General features: G+C 48.0%; 2 protein-coding genes across 2 annotated transcripts; both read left to right on the top strand.

The window, feature by feature from the left end:
* Positions 1-364: 364 nt before the first annotated feature.
* LOC131289220 (uncharacterized) lies at positions 365-3,816 on the top strand. The gene is made up of 3 exons (XM_058318432.1): positions 365-391; positions 1,269-3,625; positions 3,705-3,816. Exons 1-3 carry the CDS (start codon positions 365-367, stop codon positions 3,814-3,816), a joined length of 2,496 nt encoding a protein of 831 aa, XP_058174415.1.
* A 2,250-nt stretch (positions 3,817-6,066) lies between these two features.
* On the top strand, positions 6,067-7,281 carry LOC131288187 (uncharacterized). Its single transcript, XM_058317300.1, has 3 exons — positions 6,067-6,312; positions 6,656-6,776; positions 6,989-7,281. Exons 1-3 carry the CDS (start codon positions 6,067-6,069, stop codon positions 7,279-7,281), a joined length of 660 nt encoding a protein of 219 aa, XP_058173283.1.
* The last annotated feature ends 11,123 nt before the right edge of the window (positions 7,282-18,404 follow it).

The raw sequence follows: 18,404 nt of genomic DNA, 5'->3' as shown, positions 1-18,404 counted from the left end.
CAGAAGTGGCAAACATCGAGAAAAGCGAGGAAAAGCGGTGCCACTCATAATTGGTGGGGCCGCCCGGGCTGTTGTATGTTTGGAGCCGATCGGAAACTGGAGCTGTTCGAGCGTTCGAAGCGAAAGGCGGACCTGAAGACACGCCGTTCGGTGACAAGCGAGGGAGCTCCATCAATCTCCAAGTGGCGGTGGTGTGTTTATCAAATAATCAGAGCTTGACGATTTATTTTCACTTCTGCGTCACAAACGTCAAAGAAGAGTAAAGAAGATTTCGGCGAGATTCGATTTCTCAAACCGTCGGGCGGAAAAACATTGCCGAGAGCTCGACATCACGACATCGGAACAACGTCGGAGCAGGGAAAACATGTGGAGCTGCACTACTAGAAAGATGGTAAGTGTTTGGGAGAACTAACGACGAAGGGTAGACGAAAGGTTCATGTCATCGATAGATCGAGATACGATCGTCGATGACAGTGGAGTGAAGCAACCCTGCAGCTATCGCACGTCGCCGTCGATCGATCGATACAACAAGGAATCGATCGGAAGCGCAGTCAACGACACTCGGCCGGTCACTTTTCGTAGAGTGATTGACTTCATCGCGATCGGGAGAAACTCCTACGGCGCTTCGGTGTCTTACGCAATAGCGCACACCGCTCGGGAGTTCGATCGGGAGCTCGACTTTGATTGGAATTCGCGGCCACGGATGGTCGATGACGGTAATCGATGGTGAAAACTTTCACGCAGAAGCCAACGGCATGCCACGGTTTGTGCGGTGTACGGCAGCTAGCGCCGATCATTGGCAGCATTGCGATAAGCTGATTATTGATTGCTTTACAACTCGCTTCTTGTTTTTCTGTTTTCACCTTCCCTCGATAGAGTAAGACATTATGCCGGTGGATACTCGCCGTGGCCATTGACGTTTGCTTCGGAATTCCTCACAAGTCATACCACGAGGTGATTGTAGCCGATACAATTCGCGGTATGAGATGGTTGTGATCGGTTTGGCGGTTTCAATTTCATCCACTCCAAAGCTAAACCATAGACTAGACGACTTGCTGAGCCTTTGGCCGTTTTTGACCCCTTTGTGGAGTACAACTTTCAGGAAGTCATAGGTGGGATAGAAGAGAACAAGAAAACTTCAATTACGCATTGTTCGCATTTCATGCTTTCTAGAGACCAAACAACACCTCATAGATTTAGCAAAACACCTTCCTCCATTAACTGAAACGTTTTCGTATTGTTTCGTCTGTTTCTTCCGCATCCTCCAGGCGACTCACATGATGAACGTGGCCATGGTCGGTTTGCTGTTCGCTGTGGCGCTAGCGAATAGTGAAAACCACCAGCTGAGTGGAGTTGGCACGGTAAGTTTCACCAGGCTGGAGGCGACTGCGTTCCGGAATGGGACATTGTCTGAGCGGAACCGCACCACGACGGAGGAGACGTTACCGAAGGTGGTGCGACCGACATACACCCGCACGGAACTGAAGGTTTCCCGCAGTCTCAACCCGGATGGTGTGCAGAAGCTGAATGTGCGCTCCAACAATGGCCGCATGGTGCAAATTATCGTCAAGAAGCGCAACGGAATGGAGCTCCCCATTGGAGGGCCTATTCAGGTCGGTGCTAGTACGAAGGGTACTACAAGCTCGCCGCAACGGGTGGAAGGAAGTTCTGGGACATCGCCATCGAGAGTAGCCGGTAACTATCGACTATCGGCGGACTCGGCCCCGGAGTCGGTGGACATCGTCAACGCGTTTCTGGAGCACGTGAACCGCATTGAACGTCCAGCCCGTTCGTTTTACGACGAAGATCACGGAGCCATGAAGAACGACAGACGTCCGGTACGGATTAAGGTGAGCGATGAGTCCGTTCAGGAGAGTCGCGTTCCACCGCCAGTCGTCGTTAGCTCCGATCCGGTGTACATGAAGGACAACGCAGGTATGAAGACAACGACGCCAGGAAAACGCGGTCGATCAATGCAGGAGATCGGTCCGGATGGTATCCCTGTAGTACACGGCATCCGCGTACCTGATGACGAGTCCGACAAGCGGCAAGTATGGCGAAATGCACGTGTCATCAACGGCGAGCTGGTACCGTACGAGAAGGGCCACGTCCCGACGCGGCTCGAGAACGGAGGTGACATTTATGGACAGCTGATCTTCGCCAAGCCATCGAGCGACTCATCCTCTGGCTCGCCGAGTTCTCGTCAACGCAGTATAGGTCCGTTTACGACGGCGGACAACTTCCAACCATCGAGTGGTGATGCGCCGGCACCGAAAGGGTTTGGGCCGTTCAGTGTGGAGGATAACCTGCAATCGCAAGCCGGGGGAAGGATCGCGGTGAACCCGTACCCCCCGAAAGTATCCGGCAACATTGGACCATTCTCGCGGGCCGACAACTCGCGTCCGATGTCCAACGCTCGACTTGTGGAATACTTGCGAAAGATCAACGAGGAAGAGAGCCGCCGACACTATCCGCAGATTGTTAGCCGCGCGAATTTTAAGGACGACCAATTCCTAAAGGACGAGCAACCGAAGATTCAAAGGCGTATGCTCCAGAACCCGGGAAACCCAACGTATCCCGTTTCGCAGCTGTACTCGCCAGCGGGTCAGGAAGCGAACAAGGAGCTCGAGGATGCCCGGAAACCTGTACTACAGTACGCCCACCCGGAGCTAGGAGTACAGCCGGCCAAGTCCGTTCCACCGGAGCGCAAGCCGACCAAGGCGATGAAGAAGATCATGAACGTACCGGACTACTATAGCAAAGGCGCACACAACGATCACTCACCGTACGCCATCGAGCCGGCTATGGGGAGCAAGGACTACTACGATCCTCCTCAGCCTCATCAGCCCCAACCACCGCATCCCCCGCCAGGCAAGATGGCACGTCCACCACAGTATGAAAGCAACTTCAGGGGTCCCTCGGTGTATCCGTACAACTACGGCTACATTCGGCGCGTTAAGCACGAACGACCCTTCTGGGCCAAAATCACCGACCAGATGCGTGAAGGCCTCCAGAATGGGATTTCGTCCGTGCAGGAGTTCACCAAACCCGTCCTGGAGCCGATCGTCGAGGCGGGCCAGAAGATCTCCAAGAACCTGGGACTGGTCCGAAAGGCTGACGAAGCTCAGGACAAGGTTGGCGTGGTGGTGGCACCAGCTGCAAACTCTATTATTCTCCCGGCTCTAGGACTGATGGCTGGCGGGGCGGCCCTCGGGCTCGGTGCGGTCGCCGTAGGTCGCTTCTTCGACATGGGACTCTTGCGGCGTTCGGGGAGTGACTTTTTTCCCATCGATTTGGATGATCTGGAACACAACAGAGCGCTGGAAGCTATCCAGAATGGCCAGGATCAGTATGTGATGGTCATGGAGCCGCATCAGTGTCCGGATGTCGCTAGATCACGCTCCCGTCGGTCCATCGCCGGAAACCCGTTCGAAGAACACACCGGCCTCCAGAACGTGGAGCGTGAGTCCACCAGCTCCTCGCGGGCCCGCTTCGAGCAGCAGCTACGAGAGACGGACTGGAAGAATCCGTCCTGTGCCAAGCGAACCTTCTGCCGGGTCATGATCCAGCAGGGCGCCGATGACATCGTGCTGATGGAGAAGAAGATGTACACCATGCTGGATATGTAAGTTCAACCAGGTGCAGGTGGTGCATTACTTTGACACCCCCTCTTTTAACACCCCGTCTCTCGGCTTCTATTGCAGGATGCACCCGAACCTGGCCGCGACCCTCACCGACCATCTGTCGGAGGTGACGGATGCCATTCGCCGGAACGATTGCTCCCGGTTCATCTGCCGCCAGAACCCACGGCCTTAGAGACGGACCTTTAGACTGAACTGTGCACTGGCGACTGGATACTTGGCACTGGATCTTTGCATTTCGACACCATAGTGGACGTTTGACGAATTGTTTTCGACTAGAACGGGCCGGTGAAAATTTCATCCAACGCAAAATCCTATTAGTCTTAGTCCTAGCGAGCTACTGTCGTCCCTTCTACCGGAGGTGGATCGATCTTGAAATCGAGCGCTGAAAGGATTGTGTGAATGTACGAAGCGTGTGCGTGTGTGAGCGTGTGTGTGTGTGTGAGTTTGTAGACCGTGTCTGTATTTTATATTAAAATAGTAAGCAAGTGAAACAGGGCTAGAGCCAGCGTCATACGTACGTATATAAGATATTCCGACCTCTTTCGACCCTAGGCAGTAGAACACTCTAACGGAAGAGCGTTAAAACAATCATGTTACCTTTATGTATCTTTTGCGAATAAGTAGTAAGACGACTAACACCTTCTAGCCAACTAAAAATGCTATAAATCTCGTTTTATATGACCATTATCACTGCACTACTGTTATTGCACCGTATCGTCTTTAGAAGCTAGGCGAAATTGGATTTCGTGTCTGTAACCGTAACTTGTACATACACAAGAGCATCATATGCCAAAGGAACGGAGGTTAGGAGCACCTAGGAGCGAGGCGGTGCGTATTGAAAAACTTGGTGAAATGAAACCCGTGACTCTTTCGAACCCCCGGCCTGGGTGAGTTTTCTTTTTTCATATTGCGTTAGCATATAAGTAAACAAAGGGCGTAGGAAAATGAAAGGAAACAATATATCTTTGAAGCGATTTTATTGTATGCGAAAAACTATTTAATAAATTATTTACATTATGAGTTTGATAAATGGTCTGATTCGGTTTGTTTAATTGTCCAACTTTTACTTTCTAAATTGACGATGCCTTTTCCTTTCTCACCCATCGTTGGAAACATCACAACAAACAAGAGTGTTATCTAACCCAAAAACGCACCACTCTGGCTTAATAGTGACTCACCAAGAACGACACCAACCCCTGCACAAAAGAGTCCCCCTCCTTTTCACCTATCATGATCTTCAGGAAAGTGGCAAATGGAACAAAGAAAACAATGGACTCGGGGGCAATTGGCGGAATCACAACTTTCTACGCATTGTTTCGCTACGAGCGGCTCATTAATGCTACGAACATATACATGTTATGCAACCGATTGGGGAAGGGAATCGCTTTGCGTCTGCCATTTTTCGGTGCAATCATGTAACGACGCACGAGCTCAAGATGACTCCACTTGATGCAATTTAAACCGATCGTTGTTCCACCGAACGCTCCATAAACCTCACGATGGTCGCTTTAAGTGAGTTTAAAAGGGGATCATCATTTAAATTACTCCCATGATATCTATAGATTGAAAGAGAAAACGTTTTCCATTTTTCAAATAAATTTACTGCCAACACAACTGATTTCAAGATGCGAACTGTTCCTACTGAGAATAACAATTCAGGACTAAATCTTATAAGAGATCATCAGCCCTTTGTTACCTCCTTTAGATAGAACAGTGCGAAGGTGACAAAAAATCGTTCATCGAGGCATCTTCTAGAAAAATCCGAAGAGCCTAAGGAATTCGACAGCGATAATGGCTCGCAAATGGATAAAGTGAATGAGATAATCTGTGTTACCTACGAGGTTTTTTAAAGAAATATGATGTTCTCTATCCCCTCTTCGCCCAAAGCCACTCTTCCAGCTCTCTTGCCCATTGTTACCGCGTTGCTTTCCATTGTCAACCCCGGACTGCGTATGAAGAGTCTGATTCGGATGATGAACCTCACTAAACGAGGAAGCAGAAGCGGCACATAAGGCGCAAGCAAGGTTATCCGTACGATTTTTCTTCGACCGACGAAAGAAAAAACCGAAAAGTGGCAACACAATCATTGAAAAAGTTGAAGACGGAGAAAAAAAATGCGACAGACCCCTCGCCGATTCAGATACATTAGGATGGGCCGTGGTGAGGAAAATTGTGTCTCATTGTCTTTCTACCTGCCAAACCGACGAACCGACGGTTGGTCCCCGGGGTACCTGCAGCCCACTTCCTAACCAGGAGGATATTTAGGTTGGCTTGAAACCGGCCCAAGGCTCAGTTTCATGTTGCCAGTGCGGTGCAGTGTGTCGTGCACTCAGAAGCTAAGGATCTGTACTCGATCGTGAACCTTGGGTTTTTTTTTGCTTCGAAAGGATCAGTGTGTTGTGAAAGTTCTAACCTATCAACCATGAAGCTTGCCGTTTTGATTTGGTCAGCTGTGGTAGTGCTCGTGCTAGTCCTCGCCATCCCGGAGGCAAACGGAAATGTGCACGACTTTGAGGGAAACGATCTGCACAACTCGCCAGGGACGGGTTCGGGCCATGCCGGACGCGGATTTACCGATAGTGCGCGTGACATCCTGGCCAGTCCAGCCGGGCAATTGGCGGCTTATATGGCGAAGGAAATGATCAGTCGATCGGCCGGAAACAGTCAGGTGTGTTGAAGTGAACAACAAGAGTCGAAAGTGATTAGTGACAGTAGAACAATACTTTGAATATTAAATGCTATTCTCTTTCTTCTTTACCGTATCAACTTATGCTGTATTTATTCAGGTTCATCATCCTGTTCTTTCTTTGATCGATACACCTTTATATAAGTTATCTTCAGGGCAAAGGAAGGGCGGTTTTATTAAAGACGAATGTTTTCAATTACATAATATTCATTACAACTGAGAACACAGTAAAGGAGAAAACAAAACAAATGATTTGATCGAAATGCTATCTTCAATAACTCGAAAGTAAAATCTGGTCCTAAATTTATCGCTTTCCTTGCTACAGGTGCTGAGCCTGAACCTGACCAACCTGTTGATTCTGTTCCTGCTGAAGGCGCTCATCTTCGCCGCCGGACTGATCGGGGCCGGAAACTGGAGTCAGTACGCGCGCGGCCGCAGCGAGCAGGGTAAGTGCAATTACTCGCGCCACTGCTGCCGGAACACTCGCCTCCCTCAAACCAAAAGGTGGTGGTGGCTGGTGGCATTGTCGGCGAAACAAAGCAACCGGAAGCGTCGAGCGTTCGCGTAAAATCACGCCCCACACACACAACAATGGCCAACAACACACACGGTTGATAATGAGTGCTCCTCTGCTCATTACGGTCTTTCTTTTCGGCAGGTGCCGCAAATGGTGGCTTTCTGCTGCCCGGCGAAGCCAACCTCATCCTCGGCTATCTGGCGGCGGAGGGTTCGGGCCAGGACGGGTGCCTGATGCGTTCCGCCTGCCGAGCGCCCCGCACCGCCGACGAGTACGCACGGGCGGCGCACGCCCTCATGAAGGGTGCGGAAATGTTCAACCCGGAAGTGGCGGAAAACTACAACTACAAGCGGCTGCTGGCGAGCCTGGACCGGGCGGCAATGGAGGGCCTTCAGGGGGCTCCGTGCGAGATGATCTACGCTTGCCACATCTGAGCCCTCAATGTTGGTTGGGAGCCAGCTGAGAAGAACGCGTGACATAATAAACCGTCATTTCAAACTCGCCTAGTGAATCACTGGAGGTAACGTCTACTCTTAGCGTAGTTCTACGAGCACAATAAAGTTTAAATTAGTTTTAATCAAGTGCTTTTCCTCGGGAATGATGTCAAAATGAAGGTATTTCTTCGATGACAGGATAACATCCCCTCCGCGGTTTACAAACAAGATCATATTTCAATTTATCATGCTGTATTTATTATCCGTCCTATTAACCCATTCCCGTCGTTCGTTCGTCAACCAGATTGTCCATCGAAGGTTAGCGTGTAGTTTGTTATCTGATTTAAATAATAACATACAGCATCGAACCTTTGCAGAAGGCATAAAAATGTCACCAAATTGTCCACCGCACCCCCGGAGATTCGGTCGATAATATGATTCCTCTTATGATCATCGCAGCAGCAGGTACAGAACACACCCCTACTCTCTACCAACCCAGCTCTTGTCACCCTTCGGTGGACGATAATCTGTTCGTGCATTCGATTGTAACCCAACACCCCCCATATGGTGTGGAAGGGAAGCGGACACCACCAACAGCTACGCGCCATGCCCGGAAGCGATCGGAAGGGATCACTCCAACGGCCAACAGTGACGGGGAGTGTCGACCCGGGCTGCGAAAAACAACTGTTTAAATCCACTTTGGATTTCCGAACCATTTACATTCAAAAGCACTTACACTCTCCTCCTTCACCAATCTAATAGGTGTGTGTGTGTGCGTGCTTGTGTGGATGTAGGCATCCTGTCGACTTTTCACGGTGGGTTTGTTCCGAAAGCCTGTCTTTCTCCTTCCTGTTTCTGTTTTCCAACCTTTCTGTAACGTACTTTCGAAAGGAACTTTTGGCGCCTGAAAGGTAGGCAATGTGTCATACACCTTTACGCACCAGCCAACTGAACATCCTTCATTCGTTTCTGTGTCGGAAAAGTGTAACTTCTAATGACACAAACATTCGAGACGAAGTACGAGGCTGAACAGTGTTTTTTTTTGTAATCAAAGCAATGATTCGAAACTAGATCTCAATCGAGAAATGACTTCATTTCGATAAATTTTCGATTGCATCAAAAGGACAAACTTGGCACAATGACAATGTATGAAAGCAGGTGTTGGTACACGTGACGCAACCCCTCATCCGACAAATTCTAGCATTGACGTACAAATGATGAATTTGTGAACACAACCCGCTTCCGGTACATCAAGTGCATCTAGCTCTAGCGAGCAAAACCCGTGATTTCCAGGGTTCCGGTCGAATAATTATTCGGAAAATCCCCTTTGTACAAGAGAGAGACAGAGGAAGACGCAAATAGAGAGAGAGAGAGAGAGAGAGAGAGACCTCGGGGATGGAAGGAACATTTGTGGCTACGGCACGGAGACCCGGAGAACTCCGCCCCCCCGATGGGTGCCCTCGAGGCATACATATGTCGGAATTGAAATAGAATTCAATTCCCGACCCTTGTTCCGCTCCGCCAGGGGGTTGAGGACCACGGCTTCGGATTCCCAATTCGATGATGCTCATTGTGCTCGACCACTGCCGACCGAGCCCAAAGCGGGAAACATTTCGAAAGCAATGCCTTTGAAAATTACCAATTCGCACAGGACCGGAGCGCGCTCGGAGTCGGAACCTGAACTCGAAAACAACACGATAATTACGTCCTCTTATTATTTCGACCTGATCAAACGCACACACACACACGCACACTGTATCGTTTGAGGATAGGGGCATAGGCGACGATATTGGTTTTATTTCGTGCCGGGGTTGGGAAAGGCAGATCAATGAAATGAATGATTGAATAGAAGAAGTATCATCTGTATTTCATTTTAGATGCACATCTTCTCAATAATAAATTCAAATAGTTATCAAAGTGTGAAAATTAATCCCAAAATGTTTGACTTTATTTAAACTACCTTAAAGTTATGTACTATGGACGAAGTTTAAAGTGATCCTGTTTTCCCTCACCATTTGCGAAAAAGGCACTCTTAAAGAAGGCTTTTCCGGCAGCAGCAGCAAAATGTTTCCAAAATGTGCCCGCGGCTTCCTAGAAAACCGGAGGAAGAAAAAAAAAGACACATCTCGGCATAAGAAATTATCCTCATCATGGCGCGGTAGGGAATGGAGAAAACCTCGGCCACCCTGCGTCCTCCTCGGCCACCTCCGCATTTGCTACGAATTTTCCCGCTGTGCGCGGCCCGAGGAAAGCGCTGCCGAGAGAGAGACATGTCTACGCTGCCGTATTCCGCCGTTCGTGCATCGCTCCGGGCATGCCAATCGTGGAGCCGATGCGAAGAAGCAGCAGAAGGGAGCCAAAGTCACGTCACACATCACAGGCGATGCGAAAAATTGGAAAAATCGACCCTCGAGCACCAGCGAGGAAGCGCGCAAAGCGGGACGACGTGAGTGGATGATGTGGATGATATTTTTCCGTTCGCGTCCGTTGCGCCGTTTCCCACCTGCCGGGCGTACCCTGCGGTCTGGAGACAGGCTCTCGGCCGGATGTTTTTCCCCGGCAAGGACGACGACGATACGATACGAAATGGAAAAGCGCCCACGCCGAACGATGGCCGCCGCTCGGGATGATGATGATGATGGTGAAATCGGTTGGTCGTTATCGGTCCCGATGTTGGGGAAAAGAAGGACAATTTTGATGGAAAAGTACGCCACCGTCGGTTTACGATGCCACGCATGGACCCTTGGCGCAGGGTTGGGAGCAAAGGACGACGGGAAAACGCCGGCCGATGGCATGGAAAAGCCCAAGAAAAAGAGTACGCACACCGCCATTTGTTCGACGTGTTTTCCTCGAACGCGTCTCTCATGCCTCATGCGTCGTGGTAGGAAGTTCGTCCGGGAAACTCGCACAGAATCCGATGGAAAATAGGCGGACTAGCGCTGGGGGAAAAACTGGGATGGAAAACGGCCGTCACCGAACCTCCCCCACGAGACGGAGTTTTCGCTTTCGCACGAACCCACACTCCAACTCAGGTCCTAGAAGATTGAAACGGGGCGACACACATAACCACATATACACACGTACGCACACGTACACCAACCCACCCAGCCCAGCCCAGCCCAGCCGCCATCCCATCTAGTTATCTGTCTAAATAGAAAACATGCGCTTTTTTGCGTCCGCCTTTCCATTAAAAAGTCATTAAACATCGTCCTCCTGCAAAAATTATTAAACACGCTCGCATCAAACTTTTTCCCGGGGAGCGGGAAAATTTCACTTCATCTGCCCTCGTGGTCTGCTCGATTTCGTTGGCTTTTATTATTATGCTTTCAATTTATGTTCTTTTGCTTGTGCTGTTGGTTTTGAGCCACGACCGGCGATCGGGATGGTATGTTTTGCTGGTTCAGTTTTCGTGTTTTCCTTTCGAGTTTTCCAGGACACAACACGCGCGAGATCGACACGATATGATAAAATGTTACACCAGTTAGTAACGCAACCGTTGAAAGTCAAAGGTAAAGGCAGCAATATTGCTGGAATTTGTCCACGAAGTTGCTAGATAACGAACTAAACTTTTAATTAGTCCATCAAGTATCGAGTGGATTATGAGGTCCGTTGTGGATTTCCTTTTACAAAAAGGATTGAAGGATTTGGAGAGTAAATCCATGATCATTAGCTACTCCTGTAATGTTTCCAACAGATCTCAATACATGTTTTCTCAGTCTATTGTTAAACTATTTTCCAGCCAAGGTTTTGATGTTTTGGACTTGGTTTATAATAATCATTTAACTTCAATGAGATAATAATCATTAAACTTTAATTATTAAAATAACATTGTTCCTACATGAAAACGAACCATTTGATAATTAAAAAAAAATACTTACACTTCTTTTTATTTGGTCTTCTTTGTTAGATGTGATGTAGAGTATCTTTAAAAAATATTCTATGGTAGATTAAGTATTACTTTCGCTAGCATTATTAAAATATGCCGAAAACCTAATCAGAATAAGTTTTTTGTTCCCTAATTTTTTCTTTTGCAACAACATGTATTTAAAACATATATTCCACACGTATAAAACCTAATGGAAAAAATGGAAAAGGAATAAGCGCAACGAGTCATCTTCGCGCTTTTCCATCCTCGGTGCTCGGGTTCAGCTCTTATTAGTGTTTATTGCGAAATGAGAGAAAAACGGTTTCGCCGTTTTAATGTTTATTGAAAATACATTTAAATGCTTTTCCGCCCCATGGAAAAATCCCACCGATGGGAGGAGGAGGGAGGTTGAGTGAAAGAGCATGTGTATGTATGTGCGTGTACGGCATGGTCGATTTATCTGCGCGCGAATGTGGAAGATTCCTGTATTCCTAGCCAGAAGCGATGGCGGCGGGAGGTACAGAGGGTTGGTTGAGGCCAATTTGGGTTGGTGGGTGGTGCGTTCGTTTTCCTTGTATGTGTGTGTGTGTGATGCTTCGAAAAAAAACCATGGTAAAATCGACAAAGTGGAAGCCATGTAGCGAAAAGTCATCATCGAGTCTGACGACGATGGGATGGTGGCGAAGTAGGCGAGGAGTCACAACCAGCGTCCCAGTGGAGGTCTCTTCCCCTTCCACACACTTCCTCGACATACTACACACCGGGTCCTGATGGCGTACTTTCATCCTGCTATTAATCGGCTCCCACAAGCGGGACGGATTCCGAGTCGCCGAGCCGGGAAAGTGAGAGCGCAACCCATCAGCGCCGGGAAAACAACCTTTTTCCACCCAGTATCCGTTCCGTGCGCCGCATCCTGGCGGGAAAATGGAGCAACGAAAGCGTACGCGTACATTAAGCTTCTCACACCCGCCAGCTCCCACTCCCGCCCGCAATCGTTCCCCACGAACCCCGGTAGATAAAAGGAATCATGTTTTTTTAATTACGATCGTTTACGACTTTTCTTTTTTGTGTTTCGTGCTGCCGTTGCTCGTCGTTCTCCGTTCGACAGAAAAAAAAATGGTAAAACCTTTCCCTTCCATATCCACCGGTGGGCGCATCTCATCCCGGGGAAAAACGTTTTAGTAACTGGCCGTAAAACGGTTTTCGGAAAATTGGCTAATGTATCCCGCATAAAATATACAATCTTCCACCGGCGAACCACCACGATGACTCCGGCCGGAGGACGACCTATTTTCCCCGCGAGCCGAATCAGAAACCGAGCGATGGCGGTCGAAATGGACAGGGTTTTACTGCCGTTTGAGAGCGGGCGAGGGAAAAGATGCGTGATCTGAAGCCTCAGCTAAAGAGCCACCATTTTTGCGATCGTTCGGACGTGGGCGCGATTTATAATCGATTCGCTGAAGTCGGATGATTATGTACGGGTGGTTTTTCTTTTGGACAATTGGAAATTGAAAACAGTTTCCAACACGGTTTCCATTTTATAGAAAGGCTCTCAGCAAAAGGGTTTTGGGGCCTTTGATTTGAAAGAAAGGTTGGGGTCTGCCGATGGAAAACGCGACCGTTTCGTGGATTAGAAATTAAAATGCAGACAGAAATGATAAATCATTCATTCCGAGCTGGAAACAGAACGCTTTAAGAACAAATTGGTTCGTTCAAAGCCTAATGTCTATTTTAATCATCAATTAATGTCTAGTATCAATTAAAGATGTGTCAATTTGCAATTTAAAATGTGTTCACGGATAAAGAAAAACGCTCAAAAGCCTCTAAGGCAGTGGGGAAAACATTCAGCGAAGAAAAAGGTGCTACAACTTTCAACTGGAAGGAATAGCAAGGATTCAACAACTGTCCATCAGCTATTGTAACATTTTAACATAGACATTTTGTAGTTTCTGGTTTACAAAAGTTCGATGCTTCGTGTGTATCAAGTTGGAAAACTTCTGAAAATCAAAAGGACACTAAATACTTTCACCACTCTCTCCTGGAAAAATTCTGTCATGCCAAGGCAACTGACGCCATTCCATTCCTTTGAAGTCAGTTTACGTCCATCGACACACTGGAAACTTTTCGTGGAAACTCGTGGTTTTACCCGGCAGTCCATGTTTTCCTCGTTGCGTTTATGTTACTTTCACCGAACAAAAAAAAAGTCACTCACTTTTCCCTTTCCTCCAACAAGTAACAGAATGGGGTTGGTTTGGAGGAACGAAAAACGAACTTTTGATGGTTTTGTTTTATGTTTAAGTAATTTGGTGAACTTTATTTTCCTCCCCTTATAGCTTAGGCACTTTCCCAGCGCGCTCCGTTCGACACCGCGAAGGTTGTATCCACCTTGACTCGATTTCCAGAGTATGCCATTATTTTGGCTCGATCTTTGCTTCTTGCCTCGGTGAATCCTGACCACCCAACCTTCCTTCCTCTCTCCCATTCCTTCTCTCTTAGCCTTGAGTATGGCAATTAGATTTGGTTTAGTGCATTACCGTGCATTACCAGTGGAATCGTTATTCTTAGTTTTTCCGCCCGCACTCTCTCGCATCTCTTGTTTTTATACCTTGTTGTCTGTTTTCCATCAGCAGCTTGTAGTCGGTTGTGTGGTGCTATAAAAGTGCTTCATCGTTTCGTTTTTTTATTCTTTCTCAGTTCTTTTTCGACGCCACTTTCATCCTCGCGCCCTAATGCATTCGGGATATGCTACTTGACACTTTTGTCAACACGCTTCACCCATCCCGAGTGGTGCCTCCTGATTTTCCGGCTCCCTGCACACGGCTCCCAACGGTAACATACATTTTCCCGCATTTTCCCAGTCCCGCTGGTGGCCGAACTTCTTCGAGCACGTGCCAGACCGACCTACAAAGAACTATCACAATCGAGCCGGTTTCCGGGGAACCGAGAGGGAAAGTTCCGCCTCCGACCGCCGGCAAGAAGCACGCTCGGAATTATCGAGCTTATTTTCACCGTATGTGGCCCGTATTGTGGTAAGACAGACGCGTCGGCATGAGGTTTGGCTCGAAGGAGTCGACTTTTTTGTCCACTTCTCGCCTGGCGAACGGGCGGGCGGATTTGCCGGCCAAAAAAACAGGAAATCTCTCTTCGCAAAGGTACTTTTAATAATTAGCGGGTAGGCCCACCAACCGGAAGTGTAAATATTGTGACACAGTAAGTGGTAGCACATGCTATTAGTTTGGCGTCGGTGTTCCGCCCCCTGATTAAGGTATGAATTATATGTCTACCCTTCACATTCCGTAAATCGACGAAGTCAAAAATGCAGCTTTGAATGGCAATCAAATTATGCGATGCGAAATAGGGTGTATGTGTGTATGTGCGTATGTGAAAACGAGGAACTGACAATAGGTAACCTAATGGAACAGGAACAGAAGGCTATGATTCCTTAAACATGGGGCGAATTAAATTGCTTTCAAAATTGCATTATTTTTCGTTAATATTTCATGTTTTTGTAATGCTCAATGTTTCTAAATTTTGTTTTAATATTTAGGCTAGCAGTTTTCGTTAGCCATAAACAAAATTTAACTAAACAAAACAATCACAAACGAAGGAATTTTCTGCCAAGAATAGAATAGGCCATCGTTTTTAGCAATTTTCAATTCTAAAATCGACAGACAAACAGTCGACATTAAAGTAACCCCAACGGGGGGCACCGAAAAAAGAAGGTTCGACGGGTTTAGCGGATTTCCCCTTGGAAGCTGTATCATGATAAATTGATTTGCTCCGGCCAGGTTGGAGAGGAAACGATTTGACCAACCGCTTCCCTCGCCGCACCACCCCCTTCTTCTCGATCGCTTTCCACGACACCGGGGGGTTTCCATTTGCCTCTCGCACAATACAACGCACCGGCCGAGTCGTACAGCGGTATAATTACATTTGCTAAACTTTATTTCCACAAATGTCATCCACCTCCAGGTTGGAGGGCTTTGCTGGGCGACTTTAAAGGAATGGGAAGGCAAACGATGAGAAGCGGGCGAGGGGGACGTGAAATTGGCCGTTTATCGGTAATCATTGTAGTGATGGAGAACGAACTAGAAATACGTACTGTAAGGTCGATAAGCCAGCGAGCTTTAAATTTTAAAGCGAATGTAAAAGTGAGGTACGTTTGAAATGAAGCAAACATGATACCTCAACAAAAAAAGTCAAACCGATGTTTTGAATGATTAGGAACTGTACAATTTATTCTCCACCACGAACGTAAACAAGAGCTCTATTCCCCCGTTCGTTAATTCTTCACAACTGTTTAATGTGTTTCCTTTAACTGTTTCTCTATTATGTCCGAGTCCTACTTAAAAGTTACTTTTGATCGATTTTAGTAAACAGCACACATATTGTTGTTTAGAGAACAAATTGGCAAAACGTCCGAGTAAATACCATTACTTCGTATAATTTGGTCATATGATGTAGTATACATGAAATGAAATAAAAGTTTGGAAGGGGTAATATATCGAATTGTCTACTCTTTTGTCATGTAGTGAGCGCGTTGTTCAATTCTTTTCTAGAATTAAATACATAATTTCACAATCTTTGTGATATTTCAAGGAGATATTCCCCTCTCTAACCGTTTCAGGTTTGTTTTTAACGCACAAAGCAAGTCATGTTCTTTCTGTGTTGTTCTGATACCATCCGACTAGTGCCCTTACCATGACATCACAGGTGTTTCGATATTTATTCGTAAATATTCATAATCGGAAAAACAACAAATCGTCCCCCAACACTCTGGAGAGAGTTTCATTCCAATACAGAGAAAAAGTACTAGAGCAAGGAAGCGGATGAACGGGAGAGAATAAAATGGCCTACCATCCTGTCACCAGTGAACCCTCAGTGGGAGTGTGTTTTGCTCCATCAATCCAAAACCCATCAAACCCATCCCGGTCACGGAACCACCGAAGTCCCCAGATGGCCAGGATAGACCTTTGAATGTCCCCTACCTCTGGCGGACGGGACTCCCATGGAGCATTGAAGGGTATATCCATGGCAGCGAGCAAAACAAAGACACCGCGGCCGCGACCAGAATCGCCGATATGGCGGCAAGTCCTGAACGAGCTTAAAAAACAAGAAAGAATAAAGCACCAGTGCAATCAAATGAAACTACACTTTTCCGAGGGGGGAATTCCCATTTCGCGTGGAGATAGAGAGAGACACTGTGTGGGTTGTTAGCCACAGCCATTTTGTTGCCACGATGTTCCGCTCCAAAACCAAACGATAGTCCTCCATCAAACGACCCCTCGATGTCCGATGTCTCCACGGATACAGGCGCAGTAGCGGACGCAACCCGCATAAAACCCACACCCACACAGCGAACGAAAAGGGCGCAAAGGAATATTCTCTGGTGGTCCTTGTTTCGCTGCTGCCCGAAGGACACCCCGTGTTTCCATGGAAACGTGCAGCTCAAACGACATTAGCTCGAAATGATTGGTCCATTTTTTTGGCTACCGTCTTCGTGCCGCACTGGAACCTGACGTTCAGAGTCTGCGGTCGTCCTGTTTGTTCCTTCTCTGTTGTCCCTGATGAGGCTGCAGACACAGCTGCGCATGCTCCGGAAAGACGACGGACTTCTGTACATCCTTGTCGAGCCGAGCCTTTCGCATTTCTACAGCCCAAGTATCCCGTATGGCTTTGGATAACATCGGCCGATGGATTGTCTCCGTCACACAATTGCTTTCCGTCTCTCTTCCGTGTGTCGAGCAGCAGGCAATCCTTCTTCCACCCGAATGTCCTTATCTCCTTCAGTTGTTTTCACTGCAAATAGCTCCTATCCCATTTATACGCACATACACCGCGACCAAATCCGTCGATATCGAGAGGGTGGAATCTCTAGCGAGGGTTGGAAAGCTGAGTTTTCCTTTCCATTTCCCTGCCCTAGCTGCAAGGAGGGGACCTTGGCGGGTTTCCACACACAGTCAAAAAACCCGTCAGAAGGGACATCAGATGATATTAATTTTGTTACTTTCGAGCATTTCGATTTCGCAGTCCGGTTCAAGCTCATGCAGCTCAGGACGAGGCCGCCGCCGCCGACGACGACAACAACGACGACGAGTGTGCAGCGTGTTTGGGGTCTCTAGGTTCGGGGCGTAGTGTATCGAAACGGTCCCGGTGTACCAGGCCCAGGCTTCATCCGGGTTTGTTGCGAAACGGTGTAGGCAAAAATAACCAGCGTAATTACTCTGGAGGATTACTACCCGTGCTACTGTACGGCCAACAGTGTCCACACCAGTGAGTGGCTTTTCTGCAACAGAGGAGCGGTTGCTAAAGTAAGGTCACCGCAGTTTCTTTAAATCGTAAAAATAAACCCAATCTCTACGTTAAGAAACAGATTTGCTAGTACATTCTTGGTAGAACTGGGATAGTATTTGGAGGTCAACTGGAAGGACGATGGGATCGATGAACGGAAACGGGAGTTCGACGTCACACAAGGGAGACGGTCTACGAAATTAATTCGATCTAACATGATACTGTTCTAGTGAACGGCCATTCTGCAAAGCAAAGGGTTCTTTGACACCGCCAACTTTGGATTTTCAAGCGACGAAGTCGAGAGGTGCAAAGTGATACGATAGCAGAACTAAAGAGATTGAGAATAGCCAAATTGTTGGAGAAAGTGTTTGGTGAAAAGACGCTCCCCGTTAGTCCCGACGGGACTGGGAAAGTTGTGCGTGAGCAACGGAAGCCGTCAAGCCGGACGGAGCCCTGATGGATATTGTGCAGAGAGGTGTACAGAACACCCGAAAGTGGTAGTATTCCCCAAAATAATTGTTGGAGTGTGCGGATTTTTGGAATGTGCTCATTGTGAATACGTGTTTAATATAGAGCTAATGCCAATGTCAAGTGCTATGAACCTGTGAGAATCAGTGAAGAAGTGTAGCAATCGCTTCAGAGAGTCGGCATAAAGGTCGCGAATAGTCTGTACACCGTACAACCTGTCAAGCTGTATCTGCCGACGGACTACTGCTGCCTACCGGTGGTGAATGCAGATCTCGCCGATCCGTCCCCGCTCTCCAACGCCGGCAACACCCCCAGCAGCCACGGCGGCCACGGCCCCACGGTGGAGTTCAAAGCCAACTGCGCCGGAACCCCGGGCCCCGTCGGCGGAGTTCTAGGAGGCGGCAGTGGTCTAGCCGGTGGCAACGGGTGCATCGGTGGGATCGGTGGTGGTGGTGGTGGCGTTGGTGGTGGAGTGCTCGGTGGAAGTTCAGAAGGAACG

The sequence above is a fragment of the Anopheles ziemanni genome, chromosome 3 (assembly GCF_943734765.1).
Source record: "Anopheles ziemanni chromosome 3, idAnoZiCoDA_A2_x.2, whole genome shotgun sequence".
Classification (NCBI taxonomy): Eukaryota; Metazoa; Arthropoda; class Insecta; order Diptera; family Culicidae; genus Anopheles; species Anopheles ziemanni.
This window is presented reverse-complemented; position numbering and strand designations above follow the sequence as displayed.